This window comes from Netta rufina (genome assembly GCF_964035555.1).
Source record: "Netta rufina genome assembly, chromosome: 3".
In the NCBI taxonomy this organism is placed as follows: Eukaryota; Metazoa; Chordata; class Aves; order Anseriformes; family Anatidae; genus Netta; species Netta rufina.
The window spans coordinates 27,786,405-27,800,688 of record NC_140125.1 but is presented as its reverse complement, the minus strand read 5'-3'; the positions used below and the strand labels follow the sequence as shown (position 1 = coordinate 27,800,688).

At 33.5% G+C, this 14,284-nt stretch overlaps 1 protein-coding gene across 1 annotated transcript in view; it reads right to left on the bottom strand.

The window, feature by feature from the left end:
• Positions 1-14,284, bottom strand: part of RYR2 (ryanodine receptor 2) — a gene marked incomplete at both ends in the record, with an annotated part of 408,872 nt that overhangs the window by 15,041 nt on the left and 379,547 nt on the right. The window contains 9 exons of the mRNA XM_084285045.1: positions 194-280; positions 1,674-1,821; positions 3,853-3,917; positions 4,333-5,636; positions 6,780-6,861; positions 8,861-8,965; positions 10,455-10,583; positions 11,929-12,017; positions 12,691-12,771. Of these exons, the coding sequence (XP_084141171.1) occupies positions 194-280; positions 1,674-1,821; positions 3,853-3,917; positions 4,333-5,636; positions 6,780-6,861; positions 8,861-8,965; positions 10,455-10,583; positions 11,929-12,017; positions 12,691-12,771 (2,090 nt within the window). The remainder of the gene's footprint in view (positions 1-193; positions 281-1,673; positions 1,822-3,852; positions 3,918-4,332; positions 5,637-6,779; positions 6,862-8,860; positions 8,966-10,454; positions 10,584-11,928; positions 12,018-12,690; positions 12,772-14,284) is intronic.

Below are 14,284 nucleotides of genomic sequence, written 5' to 3'. Positions count from 1 at the left end.
GAAGTCCATTATTACTTCTCAGAAACACATTAGTATCGTTGTTAGATCTCTGAAGTGGCAGACTGAAGAAGGCATTTAATCAGGTTAGGCATGTTAATCATAGGCATGTGAGGCTAGGCACTTTAATCATAGCACAGTGTCCACAAAACCTGAATGCTTTTCATAATGCAAATTAATATTGTGACAAGCTTACCTTATAGAAAAGAAGGATGAAGTTGATGGCAAAAGCAACAAACAATGCCAACATCCTCATGTTATAAAAGTTTCGAGCAAAATAGTTCTGAAAACAAAAATAAAATATAAATATTCCTTGCCTAATAATTATCATTCTTGAAATTAATTATTAAAAATTATTTTAGGAAATAAAATAACCTATATTGCGTATTTAATAAATTATCTGAAATATCATGAATGTTTAATCCCAATCTGAAAAAAAATATTTATCCATACTTCACTATAGAACTTGTCACTATTTCAGGCAGATCATTTGATAAATAGAATATCAGACATGCTATTTTTCTTTAGTGGTCTCAAAGTCAGAAGATTGGAAACTCTGCCTTAAATATTTTTTCATGTTTTCCTGCTTCTTTCTGATTTCAAAACCTTCAAAAATAATAGCGAAAGCACAGAAAATCTCAAGAAAAATCTTATTCCAGTGAGGAAATTCCTACCCAAACCTTATATACTAAGGTTAAAAGTACCCTATCTCTTCCTTACAATTCAGAAACTTTTCCAGCACCTAGTTTCAATGTTTTGTTTTAAATCTTACATGGAAATTCCTCCATTTTCAGCCCTAAACATAGAAGACTATTTGTGAGTTAGTATATGAGACTATTAGAAGAAAAATAAATACAATTTGAATGGCTGCTACATGATACCCTGACACTGAGTTCAAAAGCAAAACTTAAGCAATTAGTTCCTTTATATTGTCATTGCCATTTTATTCTTTTGCTATGTTACTCATGGTAGATGTAGGCTGACCCTACACAATTATATCTACTAGATCTACAGCAAAAGCCTTTATCGTTTTGCTTTGGATTTCATTCCAGTCTCTCAGAATATGTATGCCTATATATATCTTAGCTAATAAAAACTTGGATTTTAAATAATTCTGCATCTTACTCAGAGCTACCATATGTTACTGAAACACAAATACATTTCTACAATTTTAGCTAGTCTTATTTTCCACATAATTTAAGAAATTTCTCAAATATGAACCTGCTATTTCATGAAAATCTTAATAAAATGTTTAGATAGAGGAACTTGACTTTTCCCAAAGTGTCTCAGGAAAACAGAAATCCTACAACCTCACAAGCTGCTCTAAAAATTCTGGACTTAATAAATACTTACCTTCACACAAAAACACTAGGCTTTTTTCGCACTGATGGATAGAAATCTTTGAAGGTCTGAATTTTAGCCAATAATTACATTCCTTATTATGTTAATATATGTCTAATATATTATTTTTTGGATTTGTGTGTTTGTTTTTTTTGCTTGCTTGTTTCCTCCACTAAAAAATTCAATTAACCCTTTGCCTTTATGTCCTATTCATGGATGACTGTGGATTGAATGAGTCTTAGCAGATGCGAATTTGTCTTTTTCATTTTGATAGCATAATGTAATAGTATATATCCCTCCCAATGCACAAACACAGAGTGTAGAGAACAGCTTACCAGAAGCTTTTGTTGATATGCAATTATTTTCTTCCAGAAAGCCGATTCCTGAACTTCCGGTTCTCCATATCTATGAGTATGAAGCTGTCTTAATTTCTGTTTCCCTTTGTCTTCCTTGGCTTTCTCTTCTTTTTCTCCATCCTCTCCTCTTAGGATACAAATGAAGCCAAAATAATAAGTCAAGTTAATAAAATTGACAAAAAAATAATTAAACCACACCCTGCAAGAGGACATTGCAACTTTTCATGAGGCTGAAGTAGTCATAATTCATGAAATGCACATGTATGAATAACAAGGATAGATATCCATCTTCAGCATAAAGCACTGGAAAGGGTGACAGTCTGGTTAAGTCTACTGATATTTGAACTTAATGATTTGTCAGCCTGAAGTGAGAATTGCTAAGTGGTAGAAGCAGGTAACCAAGAATCTCCCAAACTTTATACCTGCAACTCTGCTTCATAATTGTGCAGCTAACACTGCCAAATGTCTGTACAACTCTCTATATGTCTAAGGGCTCCCCTCCAACCTCATGCACTTGAACTATCTGGTTCAGATACACAAACTGCAGAACACTAGTTCTTCTTGTATTTACAAGCCAAGCCTTAAGTTTTAAATTCTGCATTTCTGTCCAGATGAGGACAACAAAAGCAACCCCTCTAAGAGAAGAGAGAAATATGAAAGCTTGACAGCATTGCAATCTGTGATAATCACCATGCTGCGTAATTACAGAAAGTCATAGCTAGTGGGCTGCCTTCTCCAAGCACAAAATCATAGGAACTGAGAATTATTTTGGAAGTTAATTTGACCTGACAGCCAGATAGATGAAAGGATCACAGAAGCCCATCTGATGCCAAAACAGAGTGAGAAGCAACTTATTAGTTACATTATTAATTTCTCTTTATCTATCTACAAACAGAATAACTGATATCCTAAGTTGCTTCATAGTAGAATATACTCAACAAACTTTCACTTGAAAGTTTGTCTTACATTAGAAGTGGCTTCAGGGCAATGCCAGGCACTTCCACTCTTCACAGAGAATACTGGTATCACTGCAACTCACACAGTCAAGCAGAGCAATCAACAGTGAAGTGACCTTCAAAAGTCAGCAAGACTCTCCTTCACAAAGTTGTACTGGCTGCATTAGAAGTTTGCTGTACTAATTAGGAAGAAGAGTTTTTGTTACTGTGTTTTGTTACTGTGGCGTTTGTCATTGCAGGAGAGCAATATGGAGATAACTTGAGACTAAGAGATCCACTTGAAATTTTATCAGTGATATATCAGCCACCATAAAAAATAGGGATGGAGAGTTTTTTTACTGGTTAAATCCAAGTCCTATGTTTTGCTTTTTTATTCTGAGCTAATATCATCAACATTTGATTTTACCATGTCTTAAAAAGACTGAAATGATTATTTATCAATGCTAATGATCCCCATAAAGACGTGAGAGGACTCAGTAATTCTTTAAAACTGTAACAGAATAATAAGGTTATGCAAAATCTAAATAACTCAAAACAGTTCTTATCAAATGGGAAGGGTGAAAGAGTCAGTCTCTACCACTGATAGATAATTAGTCTCTGTAACACAAGCGCTCTTACAATTTTTCCAAGACATTTTCTTCTCGTTTTCATACTTGCCAAGAAAACCTTAAACAAACAGATGAAATTAAGCCCAATGAAAACAGACCAACAAAAGACTTGATTCTCAGAAAACGATGATTTTGCAGATTCAAGATATATTAAAAAGTATACTCAATTCCATCAAAATTTTCAATGAACTCTAGAACCATTGCAGCTATGCCTCTGTAAATAAACTGCCTCTTGGATAAACATGTAAACTCCTAGGACTACCATCTGAAAGTGTTGTTCAGTGAGCTTTTAATACCTGTGGGGAAAGGCAGGAAGTTACATTATGAGTTCTGTGAATTCTAAAATAAACTAAATTGAAATTATGAAGGATGGAGCTGGAAGAGGGGAATTCATAAAATCTCTTAGTGATTTCATGGCATTTCCTTGCAAATGCCTACTGATGAGGAGGATGGATTAAATATATACATACACACACACACACCTTAATAGTGGAATGTGAATGAAAATAAAATTAAAGGAAAAGAAGTATAATAAAGCTGATATTTTAGTGAAACAAACTAATTTGCAGTACCACTAGTTAAAGTTATACATACTCTGCTTTTTCAGGTTCAGATTTTGTTTCCTCCTTCTCTTCCTTTTCATCTTCTTTCATTTGTTCCTACAGATAGTCAGATTAAGGGAAAAAAAAGTGTCTGAGTATTATTATGCAGAACAGAATTAGTTAAAAGGATACACAGACTGTGGAATATTACACTTTTTTCTTTTTTTTTAACTGTTGAAGCTCTGAGAGAAGATGATGCTTCAATATTTTTTTATGAAGACACATTTTAGCACTAAATTAGAAGGAAACCAAACTACCACCTACTTAGAGAAGGCTGTGGGAATTGAAGTTTATGATATCAGAGAGGGTATGGTTTAGTGATTATGTGATTCCCTAAAATCATGTCACACACACACACACAAAAAAAAACAAACACGCAAACATAGATGCAAGCTGTGTTTCAAGACAAAATAGTTAGCATATGAAAAAGATAAACATAGAGCATAAGCATAGAAATAAAAAGTGCAATTACCTGGATTTTTTCCTGTTCCTCAGGCATTGGAGCTAAGGAAGGAGTGCTCAGCAAATCACTCAAACCAGCGTTTGGATTATGAGGGATCAATTTATACTGTCCACCTTCCCGTTTCAAATCCAAACCAAATATATCTGATAGTAGATCACTCTCATCTGATAAAGTTCTCAAATCTGTCAAGTCTTCTGCAGGCAATGCAGTTTCTGTGGGCTTCCTCTCCCCCTCTTCTCCTTCCCCACGCACCTCATCCTGCGTGGGATCTGGCATATTAGCTAATAGTTCAGCCACCTTGATCTTCTTTGCTCCTTCTACTAGGCTTCCTCCAAGCAGCAAACTGCATATGATGCGAAAGAAGCCACGGAAGACACTACAAGCAAAATGCAGTAAGCCCATCAAAATGCTCCAGTAGGAAGAAAACAAAGCCATAATCATGTCCTTCATGGTCATTTTCTTCACTTTTTTCATCTGTTTCTTCAGGCTTTTCATGCTAAGCATTTTCATAAGAGTCATTAAATTATACTTGAGAGCTACTAATGCTAACTTCATAGTTACAAGAGAGAAGAAACCCATTCCAGGATCCTGCTCCTCAGGCTTATCTTTCTCATTTTCCTCTTTATTAGCTGACCTTTCATTCAGATCTGACTCAGAAATCTGAGCAGCCAGTTGCATTTCAAAGATGGTATCCTCACAGAAATTAACAAAAAGCTCCATCTTTTCTTTCTCCCCACCTTCATTTACAACATCAAATATAAATTGTCTCTTTGACTCTTTTACCTGAGGTTTCTCCCACTGAGTCCGACTTGACTCACTTATTTCAAAATATACTCGTTCAATGCGCTTTGCACTACCCATGATTTCTATGCGTCCAAGGAAAGGCTGAAAATAATTCAGCACACTCTCTGACAGTTCAAGAAAAGTTTGCAAGCGGGTATCATGGGGCATGTGTTCTGAGAGGTTGGTCAGGAGAACAGCAACATTGAAACCAATGTCTTTGGCAGGTTCATGGAACCGTTTCACAAACTCCTCGTAGTCCAGAGTCTCATTCTCATCAGTTTCAGCACAGGATAGCAGAAACTCAGTTTCAGACTGAGTGTAATGTTTATGGCTTTCCATTGCTTTGTGGAAATCCCTTTTTGAAATTATGCCTTTACCATCTGGGTCATACTCTTTGAATGCATCAGAGGAAGTCAAATCCTTCAGTTTTAAGAACATATCAAAGAACTTCAGAATCATCTCCACATTGTTGGACGATTCCACAAGCATATCAACCATCTGCTTGCCAATAGTTCCATTCACAACATTACCTAGATGTGATGACATGAAATTAGAAATATTGATGGCAGCAAGTATTTTGGCAACGTGTTTAATAATGACTAGTGAAATAATTATACAGTAAGATTGATAAACCACTGGCTCACATAGTTATACGAGGAAAACAGCTGTAAAATCAGGAATCTTTTACTAATAGCACTACCCTAAGACTTGGAAAAAGATGTGACTGAAATATTTGCCATTAAAGAAATAACTAACAAGCCACAGAGAGGTATATCTGTTATGTTTATTAAAGTACTAAACATGAGACAGTTTTTCAAAAGTGATAATGTAAATTTTACTGTAGTGCAACACAAACAGAGGATGAGTAGGTCCCTGATGGAGCACTGCCTAATACTAATACTAAGAATTACTTTGCTTCTCAGTTACCTCAGTTACCTCAGGTGAGCAAAGCAGCAGCCATCCATGCTACACTGTAATCCAGGTTGCATTTGCTGCCCTCCCAGATAATACATCTCTTTCTCTCTCTGCCCTCTCAAGATAATAAATGTGACGCAGTACATGTAGGAAGCATAAAGGAAAATCTTTGGATCATCTATGCTTGTGTATTTCTGTCTTTCTACTATTGATAGTCTATTGTTAATCTGCCAATACGATACCAGAAAGAAGATACATAAATAGCATTATTTCTTGACAATGATCACATTCTCTGGGGAACCATAATTTCCAGTATTAGTCATAAGGAAACTTGAACCTACTCACTAGATAAATCAAAGCCTATACTTCATGGCTAAGATCATTATAAAAACAAATGCAATATAAAAAAAAATCTATTAATAAAACGATAGATAAATGTCTCAGTTCTTGGAATTTAGAATTTCAACCTAGAGTTAAAAACAAACAAACAAACAAAAACTTCTCACTTAAGGCAAAAGATAGGCCATATTCACAGAAACAAAGTAAAACTTATGTCACAGCTGGATTTTATGCAATTCTGACATTCAGAAGTAACATAAATGATATTGACTGGACTGTATCAATCTTCCATGCAATTTAAGATCTCACAACTGATACATAAAAATCAAAAACCTAAAGGAAAATGGAACATTAAACACAAAGGTGAAAATGTTGCTAAAGCAATTGCAAAAGAGAATTTCAAATTACACTTTACCTACCTTCCAGCATAGACAGCAACATGACAACCATATCCTTTTGAAGATCCATTAATTCTTTCAGTAATTCAATTTGACTGGAATCCTAAAGAAATGAATACAATATATATAATATCTACTGATTTTTTTGACATTCATATATGTGCATGCAGATTTCACCCTGTAAAAATAAGATTTAAAATTTAAGAAGCTATTAGGATCATAACTGGTAACACAGCAATAAAGCAATAATAAGGTATGTCTGGCTCACAGATGATGCCTCTGTAAAGTTTCATGTCAGCTAAAGCAGTGTTGCTGTTAGTATAATCAAGTTCACAGCCTTGGAAAAAAATAATGGCAGCAGCACACAGAAGACAAAGTGTAACATGCTTCAAAGTGACTGATTTTTATTTATTTTGGGGGGGGGGGGGGGCGGGGGGAGGGATGGGACCGGGACTTTTGTTCTGGAAACTTCTGGTTTAAAACAAAGACCAAATACTTTCCTTAAGCAAACCCCAGGTATAGAAAGATGCCATATGACAACATATGACAACATAAATCCATTTAGCCACACTCAACACCTTTGAAAAATGGTATTTGAACACAGTGCAATTAGTATATTCTTGCAATAAGAATAAATTAATAAAACAGCCCAAGTGAGCTCTGGAAGGCCCGAAGAGTCTGAACTCCACACAAGAAAAAGGCACCATCTCAATTTATACACATCTCTATTTGGAGCAGACCACATTTCTGTCATTACTCAAAACAGTCTAACTCCACTCACTACAATGAACTTTGTTGAGAAAAGCATTTTGGCTCTCTCCAAAGTGGCAGGGTATCATTATTTTCTAGATGTTATAGTTATAAGATTGTAAGAAACCACTCTACACACAGCTGAGACTAAAATCTTGCCATTATTGTGAAAACAAATCTTACCAATGATCACATCAGATTTATTAATCAACAATTAATTTTATGTATTTTACTTCCTGTCTGTAACTACTTGTATACTAGTTTCCATCTTGCTTTAGTGATTTAGGAAGAAAGCGTAACAGTCACCACTGTGGCCTACCCAATCATTGATTGTTTTTTTCTATTCTGAAAATAACAAAGATGTTCCAAAATGACAATACATGGTACACGGGCTTACAAAGACACCTTAGGAAAAATTCATTGCATCACTTTGAAAATCAACTTTCACTATGATGCTATCTACTGGAAAGTGACACCTATTTATCAGTAACAAATAAGAACCAGAATGGTAGCAGAAAAGTCCACAGATCTAAGTAACTGACCTACTTCCACTGGTAAAGTCCCAAGGGTTGGTAGGAAAACCATTTAAGCAAGACTATCTCCATTTACGCAACACATTCAAAAATACTTACATGTACTTACATATACTTCATATACATTATAAGTAAATAAAAAATCAGGTCTAAAAACTTCATAGCCTTCAGAGTTTTATTACTTAACAACTAAAATGTTTTCAAGATTATGACACTTCTCTGAGAATGTTTAGTTATTTAAAAAAAATCAGGATTATTTTCTACTTTCGATTAAGATGTGTAATATAAGGATAACTGCAATTTTTTAAAAAGTTAAAAAGTTGAAAAACAGACTGCTTAAAGTTAGGATTCTTCCCATCTAACTTTAGCTCTAAAGAGCTGTCTGTGCTAGTTCTCTACACCATATTGTAAGGATAAATTACAATTCTTGTCTATTGAGAGTAGAAAAGGCTTAGATGTCTGCATTGAACTAGGCACCTGAACAGGGAAGAGAGATGCTACATAAAAAGCTTGTGCAAAATTGCAGAAAACATGGAGGCAGAACTTTGATATGAAACACAGGAAATGGATTGCTTTTCTCTGATTTCAGGTTATATGATTCATTTTCAACTTCATCGAACCTTGTTATAAGCCTGGTGCTCATGAGCACTTTGACTCTGTAATTTATACCCTCAGCTTTGTTTTATTCTCTCAGCTCTGCCTCTTATTTTTCCTCATACCTCCATTATTAACTGTGGTAATTAGTTATTTAAACATACTAACAAGACACTTTATCATTATTATAAGTTAGCAACTTTACAAACAAAAACTAAAAGATACCTGGGACAGCTTCATCTGCATGTGGGCAAACACATGAAGAAAACCAACTACAGCATCCCATAGCCTGCTGTGTGCCAGACTTTGCTGATTCCCAGTACATGGCCCCTATTGATAAGTCAACAAGAGAAGAAAGGTAGGTTTTATTTGGAAGAAACTTAACAAAAGACAAGTATGAACAATAGAGAAGCATAGTAGGGGGTCTGTCCTTTAAAAACTGCCATGAAAAGCTAAGCATATACAGATTTTTTTATCTTACAACACCACTGACCATAAGCAATGCATATTTCTAATAGCCATTCTTTCTGTTTTAGCTGAGTCCCATTTCAGAACCATAAAAAGTACAGCTGTTTGCAACATTAAACGGCAAATGTTAGAGAGGTACAAAATCTTCAAACTGATTCTTCCCTACTTAATACAATAACTCAGGAATTAATTAATATGGGATTGATGCAAAATTGGTATAAGTGATAAGAGACTAAGATTCCTGATTTCTTTTTTTCCCAGTATACTCCACCTGTTCTAGAAAGCAGTGCTAAATAATATTATTCAAAAAATTCCAGCTTCAAAAAAGCAGGATTACAAAATATTTTGAAACTTTAGAGAACAGTAAATAAAACAATTACTAGCTAACAATGCTATTTGTGACTTGCCAAATATGTTTACAACAAGCACATGTACACTCGTGACTATAAGCTGCCTTTACTCAGATTTACATGTTCCAATGCTACCACACTTGATCCTCATGAAATAAAATATTATTTTCATAATATACATTTCCAGTTGAAGGAGAACAGTATAATAGACATATAGTCTAACAGGCTGCTCTCTAACCTGATTATTATATGTGGAAGCAAATTATAATATTTTTGATGGATTCACATGAGGAATTAATAAGAATTAAATTATGCCTAGTTCTTTAAATAGCATGAAAGAACTGCCATATTGTTATTTTGACAGAATTAATCCCATCTGTAAATAGAATTAAGGCTAATTACTATTTCATGAGGAATACTTCAGTTTTCAGATTCATTGTGCAAATTAATTATCAGTTTGGTATTCAAAAACTTCTAGTCTTATTTTGCAAAAGCAGCATAATAATGATAAAAACACTAAATTACATTCAACACTCCCCTTTACCAATTCTTAATCACACATTAAAAAATACATTAAAAGAATACAACCAAACCTGAAGAAATTTGCTTTCAAAAAAAAAAAAAAGAAAAGACAGTTAGAACACAGAACATTTGATTTCTTCATTAGTCTCTCACTAGTCTTCTTTGAATCCTGCCAGTATGTCTTCTCATTTATCACTGTCTACCCCAAGTACATCTCTACAGTTATCAAATGTAACATGTCACTTGATCAGAATAAAACAAACTCTACCTACTATTCATACAACTAATGGATCAGGGAGTAGTGCCAGCTATACAAAACTTCTTTTTCTACATAAATAAATGCACTAAAATAATTTTGAAGTTTAAACGTACCTATATTATATCCCGATATATATTTTATCTAGCTGTACATTGTCTTTATTCCAAAGGTATTATTCATTTTCTTTCAAATCCATAAAATTAGAAATAAACTAACTTACCTGGATATACTCTGTGAGAGTATTGAAAACCTGTTTTGCAACCTGGATGGCTTTGGAAAAATTCCGTTGTCCTTGCTCATCAATAACATCCTTCCCAGAATAATACCAATAGAAATCACTAATGGACTCCTAAAAACAGTTATGAGAAGCACGAAGAGATTATGTAATCAAAATTTCTCTAACCAGTTCTTCATCAAGATCAGAAACATATTAGCTAGGAATACAGTTCTGGAAAGTATTTATTTTATAAAGGTTCTTAAATGATCACAAAAATGTTTTAAACTCCATACAGGTTGTCAAGTGTTACTTCAAGAACTGTATTTTCATCTCACGGGAATCAATAGGAACAATAGTAAACTGAAATAATAAAATAAAATAAAATAAAATAAAATAAAATAAAAACACACAAACCCCCCCCCCATATACCTTAAAATCAAGATTAAAAAAAAAAAAAAAAAGATATATAGAGAGACAGACAGAGAGCTAGATCTGTTGGTATCTGCCATATTCTGCATTCTGAACAGGTCTCAATAGTATGGCAATGCTGCATGCTGCTCTTTATACTGTTTGCTTGACACCCAGTCAATAGCAGGAACAAATGTTGCTTTGTGTGCATGATTCTTCTTTCTGTCTTCCTCAAAGGAAACCTTATTAAAGTTTCAACAAAGTAAGCAATGGAATAGAAATTGTATTGTCCCTACAACTTCTACAGAATGTGTAAGGATAAATAGCAACATTGGTAACAACAGCAACTTAAAGAATACTGATTTTAATAGATTGGAATTCTTAGACACCATACATACATGACTAAAGAGAAAATTTAACTAGCTAAATAAAGATTAGACTATTCTTACACTTTACTGCATGCCATCACATGGCTGTGCATCTAGCTGACCAATGTTCAGACTGAATCAGAACATGGATGAAAAAACAGCTGTCTGAATCTCAAGCTGAACAATAGAAAACACTTTTCAGTCACAGGGTAGTCACAGTCAATTACTGGCTAGAGTTTTATGCACTTCCTTAGCATGTCTACTTTCTGCCTGTGCTGGTTGGTTAACAGACTTCACTGAATTTTTGTATACAGTGGTTGATATTAGCCTTTTACACTTTTGCCACTTTTACTCCCATAGGGCAGCATAACAACACTTTAAGAACTGTAACCAGTAGAGAATTACAGACTGTTTTTTCAACAAAATGGATTACAATGAACAAAATAAATGTAATCACAAATACATGTGCTTGTCTGATAAAGCTGAACATTTTATGATAAAGATGAAGTTCAACCTTGCTGTAAACAGAACTTTTATGATAGGAAATGACTTATTCCAGAAGGATATACCAGAGAAATTAAGAAAATCAGAGTTTCCACATACAACAGTCTAACTTATGATTAAAATAAACTAAAAGTATAATGTTGCATAAATGAAAGTCATTATCATCATTTACTTGATTAGTACAGAAGTTAACCTACCTGAACTCTCAATAAGTAATCCACAGTGGAAATGATAATATTAACAGTTGTGTTGTTACCAGTCTGAGTTCTCAGATAATTTTGAAAATCTAAAAATTCAAATAAAAGTTCAATTTACATTTAAGTGCTAAAGACTTACAAAGTGATTCCTGCAAATTAATTCCAAGGAAAGTATAGCTTAAATAAATGCATTTTTTTTTGTTGTTACTTTGTTTTTTCAAAAAAATGTCTTTAGCATGCCGTCTGCATTTTATTGCAGAGATCACATCAGTCCATCAGCAAACCATAAGCCCAAAATTTGATTATGTTTAATAATATGTATTATTATTATGTTTAATGATATAAATTTTCCTAAGTGACAGTGAAATCAAGTCTCTTAATTATACAATTGCTGTTTACAAGGTCAGAAATATGTCCAACAGCTAATACAATTTTTTCTTTTTTTTTTTTCCCTCTCAATAACTGACTCGAAGTCATAAGCCACGTATATTTTCCTATATAGTTTACCTTTCCTAGTCAGGTCAAGACTGAAAACTCATCATTCTGGAAACCCATGCCTTTTCTACAATGTTGGAACAGATTAAACAACCTGAGATTTTCATTACAAATAAATATTTTCCTTTCATGTCTAGTCCAGCAGCTACACTATCTTTCATAAAATTTTATAAACACTGTCAAACTTACAGCAGTGAATGTCTTTTATCTTTATAGTTATCTTTAAGTTACCACCACCTTGACTTAGCTGGAAGCCTGCCCACAAACCTGAGTTATGTCCTTCACAAAGTAGTTGAAGAAAGCGGAAGAGATCACAGGTAAACTCATCATCCTGCATCACCTTTTCTCCTGTAGAAAGGCCAGATGGAAGCACAGATTATCACAGGCTGCCAATTAACACCCCACACCCCCTGCAGAAAATCTCCATATTTAATTTTAAGAAAGAGAGAAAAGGAGAGAAAATTTATAGCCACCAATCTATCTGAAGCACATATGACTCATGCTTGGCAGATAGTTTAAAACAATTAAATGATAAAACTTAAGTTTTGAGTTATAAATATGGCAGCATGAGCTTGGCAACATTTTAGAAATAATCCACAATTTACATTCTCCTTTAACTTTGCTGGGCATGAATGCTGCATTACATACAAAGGTTAGGATTAGATTAATTTGGTTCTAATTCATCACAAAACAAGGTAATTAAAAATACAGAGAGAGAATTAATTGAACAGTAATGAAAATCATTCCTCAAATAAATTATTAGTTTTTAACATATTTTATTTTAAAATAAATAGCTAAAAAAAAAAAAAAGATATTTACAGCTATCTGCATTTTCAAGAATCTTTTAGGCTGACATTTCTGAGGATTTATCACCTGCTTACTGATGACACAAAATGTATGTTGGGCTTTCATCTCCCTTGACAAAATAAAGCATTAAACTTATAATGAACTAGAGTATATGCCAACGTGCTTTGCTGAATTAAACCCTTAAGTTCTTTTTTTTTTGTTTTTTTTTGTTTTTTTTTTTGTGGACAGATAATATCCAGAAGTATGAAGCTTCAAATTATATTCTTGATTCTTCACTTTAAAAGAGTATGCTAAAAAGCCCTCTATTAAAACGTCACTTTTTCAATTATATCAATACATACAGTTAACTTTGTACACTGAACTGCAAAGACGACAAACAACCGTTCACCGAGGAAAACAATCACAGTTGGAAAAAAAAAAATAGAACAGCTAATAAATTGACAATGGGAAAACAATATAGGTGTATGAAATAATTAAAGATCACCTAGTAAAAGCAAAGAAACTTCCATTTTAGGACTTTGGATAAATATGTAGAGTGCATATGGCAACAAAAATTGAAATTACAAAAACTTGTTTCTTTGAGAACATGCATCTTGCGACTATGTGCCCAAGTGTTATTTGTAGAAAGCATAAGGATAGGACAGAAAAATGTATCAAGATTGCAGAATAATTTGAAAGATTTTTTTTTTTCAATGGGAAGATATTTTAGACTGATACGCGAACTTCCAAATCTTATGTCTATAAAGACAGTATTTTCCAGTGCGTGAACAGAAGGAAACCAGAAGAGTATATAAACTAAAAACAAAACAAAAGAAAGAAGCTTTAAAAAAGGTTATAGTCAATAATAATCACATTAAGAATTATTAGAATTGCTATATCAATCAATCACTAATTATAATGTATATTTATAAATTATTATATTACTATTACATTATCACAGCTGGAAGTTTCAATACAGTGGTAGGACTTGGAAGCAAAAGCATTTTCAAAACTAGTACAAATATTTTGAAAGTACATAATTGCACTCTTTCCTGTTACCATCAACAGGTAATGT